At 41.0% G+C, this 17546-nt stretch overlaps 1 protein-coding gene across 5 annotated transcripts in view; it reads left to right on the forward strand.

Moving 5' to 3' along the window:
• SRBD1 (S1 RNA binding domain 1) overlaps positions 1–17546 on the forward strand; it is a 264119-nt gene that overhangs the window by 133644 nt on the left and 112929 nt on the right. For all 5 annotated transcript variants that reach the window (XM_056568118.1, XM_056568119.1, XM_056568121.1 and 2 more), the window contains exon 18: positions 17276–17358. In XM_056568118.1, coding sequence (XP_056424093.1) covers positions 17276–17358 — 83 coding nt within the window. The remainder of the gene's footprint in view (positions 1–17275; positions 17359–17546) is intronic.

Genomic DNA, 17546 nt, shown 5'->3' on the forward strand with positions numbered 1-17546 from the left:
CCACATCGCCAGTCATCCAGCGCGGAGCGAAGTTCGCTCCGTGCACCGGATGTTTGCAGTGCCGCAGCTGAGATCGCGGAGGTCCCCAATGGCGGGAATAGGGGATAAGATGTCTAGAAGCGGAGTACCCCTTTATCTGTTGTAGTGATCAGTAGAGATCCCAATGAAGGTAGTCTCCAAAGATAAGTATTTGTCATGTGCCTGATATTTTTTGTAGCATAGTCCTTTTAAATTGTATTCAGTGCATATGTAGAAAAAGCATGTGTTCTGCAGTCCATAATTTGTTGGTGTACTTACGAGACCAAATAAACATTCAGCCAGTCCTGTGGTTATGGAGTGCCTGCATTTAGGCATCTCGGGGTCTGGTGGCCTTAGGTGCACTGCAGAAAGTCATTGAACAGAAGCCTTTTTTTAATTTATTTATTTTTATAACTTAGCTTCACTGTATATCTGCAGCACCAAGATAGAACTCCTGATCCCATAAATGACTTCAGGGGTTAAAGCGGAGGCTCAGCCAGTCGAGTTGACTTTCACCTGGAGTCTGAGTTCAGCTAAGATTTCCTTCACTTTCTCTACAGGTCAATATCAGTTTCTCCAATTTCAGTGTATCTTACACGTAACTGCTTGTGACTTCCAGGACTGTAATGTATATGAACACTGGGGGAAGACATTACAAATATAAGCGTATGCAGGATTTAGTGTGTCAAAAAGAGCGGGTGTGTAAGTTATGTATCTAGTGTCATAGACTTGTACTATCCCATTTATTTTCTTGGGCTTTTTCATTGACTGCGTTGCCTATATGGAATCTCTCTCCAAGGTTCCATTCACATCTCGTTTTGGAGTAGGTTGCAGGTATACATCAGGATTAGAGATGAGCGAACTTACAGTAAATTCGATTCGTCTCGGACTTCTCGGCTCGGCAGTTGATGGCTTTACCTGCATAAATTAGTTCAGCTTTCAGGTGCTCCCGTGGGCTGGAAAACGTGGATACAGTCCTAGGAGACTCTTTCCTAGGACTGTATCCACCTTTTCCAGCCCACCGGAACACCTGAATGCTGAACTAATTTATGCAGGAAAAGTCAGCGACCGCCGAGCCGAGAAGTTCGTGAGGAATCGAATTTACTGTAAGTTCGCTCATCTCTAATCAGGATATTCCAGCATACCTGAGACTAGCTCAGTTACTTTACCTATTTTTTTTTTTTTTTTGGACTCCAATCTAGGAAAAAGACCAAATGTAGTCACTAGTAGACTATGTTCCGTACATTAAAGTCAATAGACCTGCTGGCATTGTATCATACCTTCTCATCAGCAATATAGCCCAAAATCAATATGTAAATCAATATGTTTTATTAATGAAGAAATCAGAAGACTGCACTCATCATCCACATCACTTTATTTGGATTCGTGCAGGCATTCGGCAGAGGAGGCAGGGGCACGCCTCGGCGTGCCCCTGCCTCCTCTGCCGAACGCCTGCACAAGCCTGAATAAAGTGATGTGGATGGTGAGTGCAGTCTTCTTCTGATTTCTTCATTAGTACTGTACATTGCTTGTGACTTGCACCGCCTACCCTCACATACCTCCCAGGATCACAGCGGCATCCCTCCTATTCTTTCTACCTACCCTAGTCCTGCATGTGCCAGATTCCACTCTCTATTAGTCCATAGTTTCATTAGTGACTTCCTGTAAATGTGGAAACCTGAAGTATATATACTGCAACCCAAAAAGGAGAACTCCTCTAGAGTTACCTCTTGGTTGCTTCTCTGATTAAAGGGATTCTCCACCATAAGGTGATTTTAGTACGTACCTGGCAGGCAGTAATGGACATGCTTAGGAAGGATCTGCGCTTGTCTTGGGGCTAAATGGCTATGTCATGAGATTACCATAACACTGTGGCTAGCTTTTTGTGAACTGGTATTTCCTGTATGACTTTTCTTCTTTTGACTACAAATCCCATAATTCCATTTTCCTCCCTCTCACACATCAGCTACCCCACCCATTGAAACATAAATGAGCTGCATCCATTCAAAAGACCTGTGGTTTTCAATCAGGGTGCCTACAGCTGTTGCATTAGTTGCAGATTGATCTCTCTCTCACCAAGCGATCGCTCCACCCGTTGAAGCAGACAGGCTCCCTGTCATCAGCTGACTAGTGATGTCAGGTCTCGGCCGCATTGCAACCTGGGAAAAATCTGAGACAACAGTCATTTTGTATGCTGTTAAAAATAAATATTGGAGTGAAAATCACAGAAGAATTGTGAGAAAAGCGTCACACACAGGTACAGACACTATATTAGGAACTACACTAACTTTACAGCCCCTGTAGCATAGTCAAATAACAAAAAATCCTGGAATACCCCTTTAATTTTGTCTTTGCTCGGCTTGTCAGTTTGGATGGACTGCCTCGTCTTGGTAGGTTTACGGTTGTGCCATATTCTTTTCATTTTCTGATGATGGATTTTATGGTGCTCCGTGAGATGTTCAAAGTTTGGGATAATGTTTTATAACCTAATCCTGCTTTCTGCTTATTCAGATCTTTATTCCTGACCTGTGTGGTGAGCTCCTTGGTCTTCATGCTGCTGTTTGTCAGTAATGGGCTCTTACAAACTCTGAGGCCTTTACAGAACCGGCGTATTTGTAGTAATATTCAATTGCAGACAGGTCCGATTTACTAATTATGGGACTTGCAAATGTGACTTTATAAAGGAAATTGATCGCAACAGATCTTTTTAAGGGGTTTCAAAGTAAAGGGGGTGAATACATATAATTGTAAATTATTTTGAGATACGTGTAATATTTCCCGCTTCCAAATGATCGGCTATTTTGTGTTGGACCTTTGTATAAAATCACAATGAAAAAAATTTGTTCAAGGCACTGTACATTTGTTATAGTTTATAGGGTGTGGGGGATATTTAGAGAGACCGCTACAATACTATGTAGCACCACCCTCTTGACTACTTTTGTAGTCAAGTGGGTGGTCCTGCTGAGTGATTGACAGCTCTCTCTACATGAAAAAATATACACACAGATAGCTGTCAATCGGTCGGACCGCCCACATGACTACTTAGCCTAGAATGAGCAGAGATATTTATGTTTTAACCCAAATTTTCCTGAAATAATCAAGTTTTTGAAAAAAAAACTAAACAAAAAGTTTTCTTCTATGACTATCTCTCGGATGAGGAGAATTTTGTTTTATTCGGCTTATAGGGTTAAAGAGCTTAGCATGGTATGAGCTGGAACCGCTCACATTACTCGGCGCTCCTTCCAAACATGCTAATTTAACGTAATCTAAAATCATGTAGCACACACTAAATAACTTAATCTAACATCATCTTACATCTGGTAAAGTTTAGAACAATTCATATGTTCCCCCCATAGTCACAATACATTGAACGCGAAGGACTGAAGGGCAGTATACTACACAATAAAACCTCTCGTTGCTTATACAATAGGAGGAAAGTGTAAAAGTTTCCTGGGTTTTGCTTATTTATTGATTTTTCCAAATATTCTACAAGCTCTTAGTTTTGGATTAGAACAGATATTGCACCTAGGGATTTCTTTAATGGAACACTTTATTAATCACGGATTCCAATACGTGACAAGACTCTTATTTGTTTGAATTGGATTTCATATGGAACAGCCTATGTACAGGAACTATGTGAAATTAATTTAGGGATATGGGGTTTTCGGGACATGTTTTTTTTTTAAATTTTTTTTTTTTATGACCTTTGTTGCGATTTGTGGCACCTTAAATTTCTTATTCACATATTTCCCTACTTAAATATACGTTTAATATAAAATTGCAGCAGTTTCTGTGATGCGTTCCAAGATGGGTCTTGGATTTCATTGCTAAAATTTCGATTAATAAAATGTTACAACAGGCTGCTGCGTTTCAATCATCACATACAAAAAAAGGACCAAATGGCTTAAACTCAATGTATTAACAAATTAACCACTTGATGGCACACAATATATACAGTGGGGCAAAAAAGTATTTAGTTAGCCACCAATTGTGCAAGTTCTCTCACTTAAAAAGATGAGAGAGGCTGTAATTTTCATCATAGGTACCGTATTTTTCGCCGTATAAGACGCACTTTTTCTTCCCCAAAACTGGGGGGGGGGAAAGTTGGTGCGTCTTATACGGCGAATACACCCCCTATCGCGGCGGTCCCTGCGGCTATCAACGGCTGGGACCCGCGGCTAATACAGGACATCACCGATCGCGGTGATGCCCTGTATTAACCCTTCAGATGCGGCGATCAAAGCTGACCGCCGCGTCTGAAGCGAAAATAACACTACCCCAGCTGTTCAGTCGGGCTGTTCGGGACCGCCGCGATTTCACACTGAACAGCCGGGTTAGTGCTTACAGGACACCGGAAGGGACCTTACCTGCCTCCTCGGTGTCTTCTCCGTGCCGGAATCCCCTGTATGGCCGGCGCTCTCCTTCCTCGTCATCACGTCGTCGCGCACGTGCGTCGGCGTACGTAAAGACGTTATGGCGGCGACGGAGAGCGAGGATACCCGGCCGGCAGCAGAGACGTTCCGGAGTGAAGGGGACACGGCGACAGCGATGGAGCGACATCCAGGGCAGTGGTGACGGGTCCGGAGCGGCGGGGACACGTGAGTATTACCTCCTATGCAGTGGTCTTCAAAGTGCGGACCTCCAGATGTTGCAAAACAACAACTCCCAGCATGCCCGGACAGCCAAAGGCTGTCCGGGCATGCTGGGAGTTGTAGTTTTGCAACATCTGGAGGTCCGCAGCTTGAAGACAATTATTGGGTTCAGAATCTTAATTTTTTTTAGATTTTGCACCTATAAATTGGGTGCGTCTTATACGCCGGTGCGTCCTATAGGGCGAAAAATACGGTATACCTCAACTATGAGAGACATAATGAGAAAAAAAATCTATAAAATCCCATTGTCTGATTTTTAACTCTTTGGGGATGGAGGGTTTTTCCGTTTTAGCACTTGCATTTTTTCCTCCTTACTTTTTAAAAATCATACCCCTTTCAATTTTGCATCCATATGATGGCTTAGTTTTTGCGCCACCAATTCTACTTTGTAATGACATCAGTAATTTTACCCAAAAATCTGCGGCGAAATGAAAATTGGAAAAAAAAATCATTGTGCGACAAAATGGAAGAAAAAACACCATTGTGTTACTTTTGGGGGCTTTCGTTTCTACGCAGTAAATTTTTTGGGTAAAAATTACATATTATCTTTTTTCTGTAGGTCCATACGATTAAAATGATACCCTACTTATATAGGTTTGATTTTGTCGTACTTCATTCATAACTACATGCAGAAAAATTTATGCGTTTAAAATTGACAACTTCTGACCCCTATAACTTTTAATTTTTCCTCGTACAGGGTGGTATGAGAGCTAATTTTTTGCGCCGTGATCTGAACTTTTTAGCGGTACCATTTTTGTATTGATCAGACTTTTTGATCGCTTTTTATTCATTTTTTCATGATATAAAAAGTGACCAAAAATACGCTATTTTGGACTTTGGATTTTTTTTGCGCGTACGCCATTAATTTAATTAACGATATATTTTTATAATTCGGACATTTCCGCATGCGGCAATATCACATATGTTTATTTTTATTTACACTGTTTTTTTTTTTTTTATGGGAAAAGGGGGGTGATTCAAACTTGTATTAGGGAAGGTTAAATGATCTTTATTTACTTTTTTTTCACTTTTTTTTTTTGCAATGTTATAGCTCACACACTGATCTTTTACATTGATCAATTGTTTCTCATAGAAAACCATTGATCAATGATTCTGCCGCTTGACTGCTCATGCCTGGGGCACTGTGGGTGTGGCCCCGTGTTATAGAAAGGCAGTACAGGTACGCCCTCCGTCCCCAACAGGTTAAATTATTTATTTGCTAATTATGGTGGAAAATAAGTATTTGGTCAATAACAAAAGTTAATCTCAATACTTTGTTATATACTTTTTGTTGGCAATGACAGAGGTCAAATGTTTTCTGTAGTCTCCACAAGGTTTTCACACTCTGTTGCTTTTATTTTGGCCCATTCCTCCATGCAGATCTCCTCTAAAGCAGTGATGTTTTGGGGCTGTTGCTGGGCAACACGGACTTTCAACTCCCTCCAAAGGTTTTCTATGGGGTTAAGATCTGGAGACTGGCTAGGCCACACCCAGACCTTGAAATTCTTCTTACGAAGCCACTCCTTCGTTGCCCGGGTTGTGTGTTTGGGATCATTGTTTTGCTGAAAGACCCAGCCATTTTTCATCTTCAATGCACTTGCTGATGGAAGGAGGTTTTCACTCAAAATCTCACAATACATGGCCCCATTTATTCTTTCCTTTACACAGATCAGTTGTCCTGGTTCCTTAGCAGAAAAACAGCCCCAAAGCATGATGTTTCCACCCCATGTTTCACAGTAGGTATGGTGTTCTTTGGATGCAAATCACCGTTCTTTCTCCTCCAAACATGACAAGTTGCGTTTTTACCAAAAATTTCTACTTTGATTTCATCTGATCATATGATATTCTCCCAATATTCTTCTGGATCATCCAAATGCTCTCTAGCAAACTTCAGACGGGCCTGGACATGTACTGGCTTAAGCAGGGGGACATGTCTGTGACTGCATGATTAGAGTCCCTGGCAGCGTTGTATGTTACTGATGGTAGCCTTTGTTACTTTGGTTCCAGCTCTCTGCAGGTAATTCACTCGTCCCCCGTGTAGTTCTGGGATTTTTGCTCACTGTTTTTGTGATAATTTTGACACCACGGGGTAAGATCTTGCATGGAGCCCCAGATAAAGGGAGATTATCAGTGGTCTTGTATGTCTTCCATTTTCTAATAATTGCTCCCACAGTTGATTTCTTCACAACAAGCTGCTTGCCTATTGTAGATTCAGTCTTCCCAGCCTGGTGCAGGTCTACAATTTTGTTACTGGTGTCCTTCGACAGCTCTTTGGTCTTGACCATAGTGGAGTTTGGAGTGTGACTGTTTGAGGTTGTGGACAGGTGTCTTTTTTACTGATAACAAGTTCAAACAGGTGCCATTAATACAGGTAACGAGTGGAGGACAGAAGAGACTCTTAAAGAAGAAGTCAGGTCTGTGAGAGCCAGAAATCTTGCTTGTTTATAGGTGACCAAATACGTATTTTCCATCATAATTTGCAAATAAATTCTTTAAAAATCAGACAATGTGATTTTGTGGATTTTTTCTTCTTCTCATTCTGTCTCTCATAGTTGAGGTATACCTATGATGAAAATTACAGGCCTCTCTCATCTTTTTAAGTGGGAGAACTTGTACAATTGGTGGCTGACTAAATATTTTTTTGCCCTATTGTATGTTCCTCATCAGGTATTGAAAGAGCTTTATCGATCATTCACTCATCATTACAAGTCATACTATAAATTACAATTATACAAAGCATGACAGTACAATATACTGTACAGCTATACACTATACCACATGCTATACTAACATTCCGCTCAATCTCTCTTTTTAAAAAAAAGCAATGTCGAACAACAATACATTACAGTCTGTGATCGACCAGGGGATCTATGGAGGTAAGGAGGGGTTGATCACAGGGCCACACTACTCAGCAAACATATGTGTTCCTCATCAGCTGTAGTCCTTAGGTGCATCATATTGTTCATGGTCAATATTCCAAGGTAATCATGAATACACCTCCACAGACTCTGTTAAGATCAATGCTAATCAATGCTGATCTTGACATACGAGTAGTTAAAGTAGGTGCCCATTCTATCTTCATCTGTGCCCGTACCATTAAAGGACTCTAAATGACAAGTATTAATAACTTATACCTTTTCAAGCAGGATCGAAAAACAGTTTATTAGTAGTTATGCTATGATGATACCCAATACATTGCAAGAATCACTTTATTTTTTTTATTCAGGTCTTCTGTCGGATTTGCTTTTACAAACACACTGACTGGGCCCTACTTTTACTCTTACGTTGTGCACCACCCTTATTGCACATTAGGTCAGTGCTCTATAACCTGTTGCCCTTCTGTGGTACAGTAGTTGAGTGGTGATACGTACTGTATGCATTACTGCTCATGCAGTATATGTGGAATGAGCGGGGATGCATACTGTACGCACTACCGTTTACATACAAAGGGGTCTTCATTGCGCCAACCTCAGGGTAAGATTAATGCCTAACATGGTGTAGCATCACCACAGACATCTGTAGCAAATCCAACATGTACTGTATTAACCTTAGCATCTGTCTTAGAAATCCAAGCAAAACACTCAGATTTCTGCTGTGAATGTAAAGTTTAATTTTCCCTAATCAGTCCGATTCATAAGGGCTAATCTACATGAAGCTAATCCACCATTTTTTTGTTTGTTTGTTTATTTATTTATTTGTTTTTTCAGGTGGCATCTGTGAAAAAATAAGCATGCTTCCTGTTAGGGTCCATGCACACCACGTTTTCACTCTACGGGTGCCGGATCCGGATGGGGGAGGGGAAAACCGTGCGCTCCCGTACAACAGACAGACATACGCCCTAATCCATTGACTTAAGCCGACCGGAGTCACCATTTTACTCCGGTCGGCTCATTTTTGACTCATATCCGGTTTTCTGACCGGACCTCAAAACGTAGTATACTATATTTTGAGGTCCGGTCAGAAAACTGGATATGGGTCAAAAATGAGCCGACCGGAGTAAAACGGTGACTCCAGTCGGCTCATTAAAGTCAAGGGATTAGGGCGTCGCTACAGCTGGGGTACGGGAGCGCACGGTTTTCCCCTCCCCCATCCGGATCCGGCACCCGTAGCGTGAAAACGTGGTGTGCATGCACCCTTATGCAGATTTATTTTTTTCGTCAGATTGGTTACAAATTTCTTGTGGATTTCAATGTGAAAATCCATGAGAAATTCTAGAATGTGCAGTCAGGGCCCTATATATTTATTAATCTAACAATAAATTGACTGGTGAGGATCATGTAACGTTTATGAGCTCAGCTGTTCCATACAGCAGTGCATGTACTGTATCTGCTGTGAGCGGTGGCAGCATATGCCCCCCTGTCTCCATAAGGTTCATTTTACACTACATTTTGCAGGGTCCGTTTGAGGTATACATCAGGGCTATGCCTTTCTGGCATCCGCCATCCGTCGTACTGCGTAATCTGCATTTCTTTTATTTATGCTGTATCTGACTTCATCAATTACAACAGAGGATTTTCACAGCACATTTCATCTCTTTGCATTTAGCAGGGGTAAAGGTTAGCGCTTGAAGGGGGTATTCCAGGAAAAAAACTTTTTTTTATATATATATCAACTGGCTCCAGAAAGTTAAACAGATTTGTAAATTACTTCTATTAAAAAATCTTAATCCTTTCAGTACTTATGAGCTTCTGAAGTTAAGGTTGTTCTTTTCTGTCTAAGTGCTCTCTGATGACACCTGTCTCGGGAACCGCCCAGTTTAGAAGAGGTTTGCTATGGGGATTTGCTTCTAAACTGGGCGTTTCCCGAGACAGGTGTCATCAGAGAGCACTTAGACAGAAAAGAACAACCTTAACTTCAGAAGCTCATAAGTACTGAAAGGATTAAGATTTTTTTAACAGAAGTAATTTACAATTCTGTTTAACTTTCTGGAGCCAGTTGATATATATATATATATATAAATAAAATAAAAAAGTTTTTTCCTGGAATACCCCTTTAATCTGCAGTAGCATCCACCTGGTTTAGGGCATCCACTGTGGATTTGCGTCAAGGTGCCGCAGTAAAAACTACTGCTGCATGTTTACTGAGCCTTACAGCGCTGCTTATACAAGGCCGGTTTATTTGGTGTAATCCCATAGTTTTATGATCATTAAAAAAGTATCAGCCGCCTCCTAAGTGTATAAACATATAAATGATATTTCCAGTAGTAAACCTTTATAAAGAACATTCTGGGTTTTAACTTACGCATGTTGTCGTATCCGGTGGGAAAGATTAGTAATTGAGCCTACTGGCTGCAGATGTAAAATGTATTACAGTAAAGTTCAATTAATCCTGTATGCAGTGGTCTGGAAGTCCCAGTAATGTGCCAGGCAACAACAATACCCCTAAAACTGAACCATCTCTGCTGAGGTCTGGATTAAGTGTCCTAGGTTGCAAAACTATCCTCTTTTGCAGCTGGGCCTTTTGTACCATTAGGACTAATAATTGTATATGCGGGACTCTTTCTGTGTCCCTAAAGGTCCCGATTGATTATATTATCTGCATATTTTTTGTGTACAGTGGTCCCTCAAGTTACAATATTAATTGGTTCCAGGACGACCATTGTATGTTGAAACCATTGTATGTTGAGACCATAACTCTATGGAAACCTGGTCATTGGTTCTGAAGACACCAATATGTCATCCAAAAATAGGAAAAAGTCAGGATTAAAGAAATATAAGTAGATAATTAACATATATATATAAAGCAAATCCTTATATATAAAAGTAATAAAGATCTGCTGGGAGCTGTAATTCACTATCTATGTCAGTGTTTTCCAACCAGGGTGCCTCCAGCTGTTGCAAAACTACAACTCCCAGCATGCCCGGACAGCCTTTGGCTGTCCGGGCATGCTGGGAGTTGTAGTTTTGCAACAGCTGGAGGCAACCTCTTTGGGAAACACTGGTCTAGGTAGAGGACAGAAGCTTCTTCAGGGTCCTGTAAAGAACACGCAATGTCCTAAAAAAAAAGGAAAATGGAGCCGCCCTCACATGATGCCCAAAGGAGCAGCTAACCCTGGCACCGGTAAAGAGTACAGAACATGTAATACCTCCCTGTACTGTAGGGGGCGCTACCAGACACCAGTCAGTGCATGCACTTTAGGAATACATGGGTTTTACCAGTGAAATGTCCATTCTGATTGGTCGGTTCTTCCAGCCATTGACACGTTTTGCAGATTCCATAGCATTGTATGATGAGTCTGGTTTCAAGTTACAATGGTCCAGAAAAGACCATTGTATGTTGAGGCCATTGTAAGTTGAGGGATCACTGTATATTTCTTGAGAAGTAGCATAGGCCCTTTTTGGAGGACAAAGGTCTTGTTTTGTGGTATAAAGTTATCACCACCATCCACAATAAGAGCTTCATGCCACCAGTCAGACAGAGTGGCGCTAGTGTGATGGTCTGAGGCTTTGCTTTGTTTCTGTAAGGCCTGGATGACTTGGTGCATCCAGAAATTGTGCTATATCGGAAAATCCTGATGAAGAACGCCTGCCCATCAACTCGTAAAGCTTAAGCGCAGATGCTTTTTTATAGCAGGATAATGATCTGAAGCACACAAGCAAGTCCACTACTGAAATGGCTCCAAAGAAACAACATTTTTGGAGTTTGGAGTGTGGGGCTTGACTTTAAAGGGGTATTCCAGGCCAAAACTTTTTTTTATATATCAACTGGCTCCGGAAAGTGAAACAGATTTGTAAATTACTTCTATTAAAAAATCTTAATCCTGCCAATAGTTATTAGCTTCTGAAGTTGAGTTGTTGTTTTCTGTCTAACTGCTCTCTGATGACTCACGTCCCGGGAGCTGTGTAGTTCCTATGGGGATATTCTCCAATCATGCACAGCTCCCGGGACGTGGCATAATCATTGAGCAGTTAGACAGAAAACTTCAGAAGCTAATAACTATTGGAAGGATTAAGATTTTTTAATAGAAGTAATTTACAAATCTGTTTCACTTTCCGGAGCCAGTTGATATATATAAAAAAAGGTTTTGCCTGGAATACCCCTTTAATCCCAATGAGTTTCTCTAGCAAGACCTTTCAATGTAGCAAGACCTCCCTCCGATTATGTTTTTTTAGTCCACTCAGCCAGTCAATGGGCTGAGGAGGAACGAGGAAGAATAGGACCGCAACGTGGACCACCAGAAGTCTTATTACTGGTGGGGAGGGGAGTATGTTTTATTTTCAGTTGACAGGGAGACACAATATTAAAAAAAATTGTCGGCCAAAATTCATCAATATCAATGAAAAAGACTCATTGCAGGTTATCATGGACATTTGATTATAGTTGTTACTGCTGAGGTGGGCATGACTAGTTTAGTGTTTTTTTTTTTTTTTTTTTTTTTTGTGATGTATATTTTTAATATATGTGTAATGATAATGTAAAAGATGCATTTTGCATTATCTTTAGCGCACAATAAAATTAGTTGGACGATCTGAAATGTTTAAAGCGTTACTGTCATATATATATATATATATATATATATATATATATATATATATATATATTATACAAAAAAGGGGATTGCAGCAGCACACATTGGTCAAAAAATTTAGGCTCTTAGCGCACTTTTTGATCAAAACGTGTCCCCCATCCACCACACGGAGGTGGCCTCATTTAGGATGGGACCCTAGCACAAATTCTGAGCCTAACGCTCAAATATCCACTCACCTCTGCTGGGCATATAGCCTCTGACTGGGTGACATGCTGGATCCATAAACAGTTTAAAACTCCACCTGTGAAAAAGGGGGAGGGGTGCACAGCTAAAGAGGGTGCCATTCCCCCTGAGTTATACATACAAGCAAAAAGAAAAATAGCCAGCACAACAACCTAATACACGGGTGCACACTGCTATGGCAGATACAGAGTATACAAAAAAGAGGATTGCAGCAGCACACATTGGTCAAAAAATTGAGGCTCTTAGCGCACTTTTTGATCAAAACGTGTCCCCCATCCACCACGGGGAGGTGGCCTCATTTAGGATGGGACCCTAGCACAAATTCTGAGCCTAACGCTCAAATATCCACTCAACTCTGCTGGGCATATAGCCTCTGACTGGGTGACATGCTTTTTTTTTGTATACTCTGTATCTGCCATAGCAATGTGCACCCATGTATTAAGCTGTTGTGCCGGCTATCTTTGTTTTTGCTTGTATGTATAACTCAGGGGGAATGGCACCCTCTTTAGCTGTGCACCCCTCCCCCTTTTTCACAGGTGGAGTTTTAAATTGTTTATGGATCCAGCATGTCACCCAGTCAGAGGCTATATGCCCAGCAGAGGTGAGTGGATATTTGAGCGTTAGGCTCAGAATTTGTGCTAGGGTCCCATCCTAAATGAGGCCACCTCCCCGTGGTGGATGGGGAACACATTTTGATCAAAAAGTGCGCTAAGAGCCTCAATTTTTTGACCAATGTGTGCTGCTGCAATCCTCTTTTCTTGTATACTCTGTATCTGCCATAGCAGTGTGCACCCGTGTATTAGGTTGTTGTGCTGGCTATTTTTCTTTTTGCTTGTGTGTGTGTATATATATATATATATATATATATATATATATATATTAGGGATGTAAGAAAAAATCGCACGATTATCGCGATTTTTTTGTTTCGCGATACTGAATCGATTTTAAAATTCTGTGAATCGTTTTTTTTTTTTATAAATTATTATAATTAACATTTACTGTATTTCACTCACAGTCCTATTTGTCTGTCTTATTTTTTTTTATAACACTTAAACTCCTGACCACTAGTTGGCAGTGTACCTGTTATCAGCTCTGTCCCACTCGCAGGCTGCTACTGCGAGACTACAGACTCAGAACAAAAAGGAAGGAGAACGTACGCACTCACTGGACAACTCTCGCGGGATCTTGTTCTTTCTCAGCTGCGAGTCTCAGCTGAGAAAGAACAAGATCCCGCGAGAGTTGTCCTGTGAGTGCGTACGTTCTCCTTCCTGTTTGGTCTGAGTCTGTAGTCTCGCGGTAGCTGCTGCAGAGTGAACGCTGCATCAACATGGCTGGCAATGAAAAAGAGATCCGGGACGCACCGGGGAGTTATAAGGCCGGCATTTGGACTTATTTTGGATTCTACAATAAACCGCCAACATGACAGTATCGCCATATATCGAATCGCCACCCTGGTATCGCGATTCGAATCGAATCGCCAAATTGGCGATTCACACCCCTAATATATATATATATATATATATATATATATATAAAACAATATTGCTTTACAAGTTGCAGATCATCCAACTAACCCAACCAATACATAAATATATACACACATTTATGACATGTCACCCGGACATGTCAAAAGTTTACATCTCACTGGGTGTCAGTCCTTGGGACCCAATGTGATCGTGAAATATAACCCGGTGAAGTTTACTCCACAGACTAATGCAGGCTATTTAAGTGATAGCTGGGGAATGAAGCGTGCAACGCCACGCACTTCACTGGATTGTAGCTCGTGATAGCAGCAGGTTACAGGACTGTTCTACATTTTTGGCATGTCTGGACTGTAACTCATTAAATGTGACAAAAACAAGAAGTAACTGAGAAAGGGCAAATACGGTTTGATAGCATTGCATGTGTTTATGTGTGTACATAGAATAAACCATGTTGCATGTTCTTTCCAATCGTTTATCACCTTTGTACTGTTAGGGTCTATTCACACATACAGTATTCGGTGCAGATTTGATGCGCAGGATTTCAAGCTGTGTTCAGTCATTCAGTTTACATTGAAATCTGCAGCAGAGAATCCTGCGCATCAAATCTGCACAGAATACTGTACATATGAATAAACCATTAAGGGTGTTGGATTATCAGAATTTTTATGTTCAGGATGTTTTAAAAAAAGATGATGCAGAAAATCAAAGCAAAATATATTAGTTGCCTACAACAACCTATCACAGCACAGCTTTCAGTTTTTAGAGGCCTAATGTGAAACGAGCCACAGTGTGACGGAAGGCTGGGGTGAACCTAGCCTAAAACTTGCCGCAACTGATGCCAATGGGCATCAGTTTTTCTTAGCATCCTGTGTTGATTAATTGTGCAGGCAAAATGGGGGAACACAGAAAGATACATTTCCCTGTCCAGTGTTTACAACCATTCTAACAAATTGGATTCGTTTTAACATCCATTTCCTATTCGGCCATTTCTACATTGTCAGTTTGAAATGCCACCTGATATACTGTATGTAAAGGGGGTCTTAGATGGCGACATGAAGAGGAATGGTCTGGGCCATGTGTAAAGATACAGTAGTACCTTTCTAGATTGCATGAGCGAATATTTACGTATGTAGTGGAAGGGGTGGAGAAGGGATCAAGGTTATAGAGCGGTCTCTCTGTTGGCTAAGGAAGGTTTTGTAGAATGGCTGGGTCTTTTATTGAATTGGAAAGTCATGAAGCACTGCTACTTGGCCTTAGGTAAAAAAGAACGTAGGTGAAAGAATATAGGTGTGATCTGGTGAGAAAAAATAAGATGGCGGGAAGAAAAACCTAACTGCGTGTTGTGATTAGCAAGAATGTGGTCTGTTGTGACAGCACAGCAAAACTTTCAGAATAAATTTGATAATTGTTCTTTTAATAGAAACTGCATAGATAAAGCAGTTCAAAACCATTGGATGTTTATGTCATGGGAAAAGGGGAAAGTCATGGGCCACCAAAAGACTTTGGAAGTGACAGTGAACAGTATTAGGCTGGGTTCACACTACGTTTTTGCCATACTGTTTTCAATCCGTTTTTCTAAAGAAAACCGTATGGCAAAAAAACGGATGGAACAGTATGGAAAAAAGTAAACCGTATGCGTTTTTAAACAGTATACTGTTTTTAAAAGTGCATACAGTTCCGTCAGTCTTTATAGAAAAAAAAACCCATACGTTTTTGAAAATGTTGTCCATTTTTAATGGGAGGGGTCTTGGGTGGGGACTTTAGGATTAAAATGCGCATGTGCAAAGTAAAAACGTATACGTTTTTCCCGTATGGAACCGTATACATGTGCGTTTCCCATTGACGTCCATGTTAAAAAAAAACGTATGCGGTTGCAGTACGGTTTTTAAACCGGAGTCAAAGCCGTGGTTGACCACAATTTTGTCTCCGGTTTAAAAACAAAAACATCTTCTTTGTAAGCCATAAAGATTTCATCTCCTGTGGGGGCTACATCAAGTGAATCTGGTTCCAGCCACAGCATCTGAATGACTGTAGACAAGACATTACTGAATCTGGGAAGTTCATACCTAAGGAGATGCTGGCTGTCTCTGGGCAGGACTGGACTACCACCTAAACATCTGCCGTGTCCCCAATGGAAAGTGTATAGATAGAAAATTCATAGAGAGTGAATGGTTATGGTTATGAATACCATGGCTATAATTTTATACCTTTTTTTTTCTTTTGTTTTGTTTAGTTTTTTGCAGATGTTAGTAACATTAATATTTCTTCTAGTAGCTGATAATTAGAGATGAGCGAACTTACAGTAAATTCGATTCGTCACGAACTTCTCGGCTCGGCAGTTGATGACTTTCCCTGCGTAAATTAGTACAGCTTTCCAGTGCTCCGGTGGGCTGGAAAAGGTGGATACATTCCTAGGAAAAAGTCTCCTAGGACTGTATCCACCTTTTCCAGCCCACGGGAGCACCTGAAAGCTGAACTAATTTATGCAGGATAAGACATCAACTGCCGAGCCGAGAAGTTCGTGACAAATCGAATTTACTGTAAGTTCGCTCATCTCTACTGATAATGGTTACATGCATTTCATGTAAAGGTAACTACCTAGAGACGCTTGTTTATCAGTGTAGGCGGAGAAGGAAAATATGACCCTTGCAGAGGCGCTGCTAGTTCCAGAGTGGTTTATTAGAGCATAAGAGGACAATGAAGTACACAGATGACGCGTTTCATCACTGATCTGAGGAAGGGGGTTGCTCCCCCGAAACGCGTCATCTGTGTACTTCATTGTCCTCTTATGCTCTAATAAACCACTCCGGTGTTTTTTTTACCAATACCTCTGGTTGGCATCTACATTACTCTGGAACTAGCAGCGCCTCTGTAAGGGTCATATTTTCCTTCTCCGCCTCCACTTCCATCAGGATCGCATCTCTTCCTTCCCTGGGACCCAGGCTCAGCAGCAGTTCCAGCCCTTCTGTCACCCACGATGTGGGTTATATACGAATACCTTATTCGCTCAAGGTGAGCGGCCACTACCTAGGGGCAAGTCCTGCCCGCTCACTGTGACTTTGTTTTAATCTGTTATCCCTGTTTAGTGGTAAGGCACAAGGCGCCTGTGTCGGTCTCTCCTTTTTTCTCTCCCACACTCAGGTGTTTATCAGTGTGGAATAACTTAAAAACTTTAAGTACTTTAAGCTTTTGAAAATCTATCTCCGAAGAGGAGCATCTTACGAAACCGAAACACTTATCCATAGGTCAGGACCGGTTCATAGTGTGCGACACCCCGCGGTGTCACACTCTTGTCTTACGTGAGCTCTTCATCTATAGACTGAACATGGAGATCACAGGCCTGTATAAATATACACTATAGATTTTGAACGTAAAATTCCATACACTCGTCTTTTTTTTATGTTTTTCAGTTTCCATAGCAAGACGTGTACAAGATCCATTAGCCGAGCTGGTGAAAATTGAGCCCAAACACATCGGCGTTGGAATGTACCAGGTAAGGCCCTGCCAGTTGTTTAATCTCTGTAATCCATCATTTGTTCTGGGCAGCAGCAAAATATTTAATATCCTTGGAGAAAAGTGTCAAAAGGTATTTTTTTTATATATTTTTTTATGCAGTTAATATGTTTTTAATTTTTTTTTTTTATCATTTTAAGTTTTAGAACATTTTAACTATAACATTTA

Source organism: Hyla sarda, chromosome 3 (genome assembly GCF_029499605.1).
Source record: "Hyla sarda isolate aHylSar1 chromosome 3, aHylSar1.hap1, whole genome shotgun sequence".
Taxonomy (NCBI): Eukaryota; Metazoa; Chordata; class Amphibia; order Anura; family Hylidae; genus Hyla; species Hyla sarda.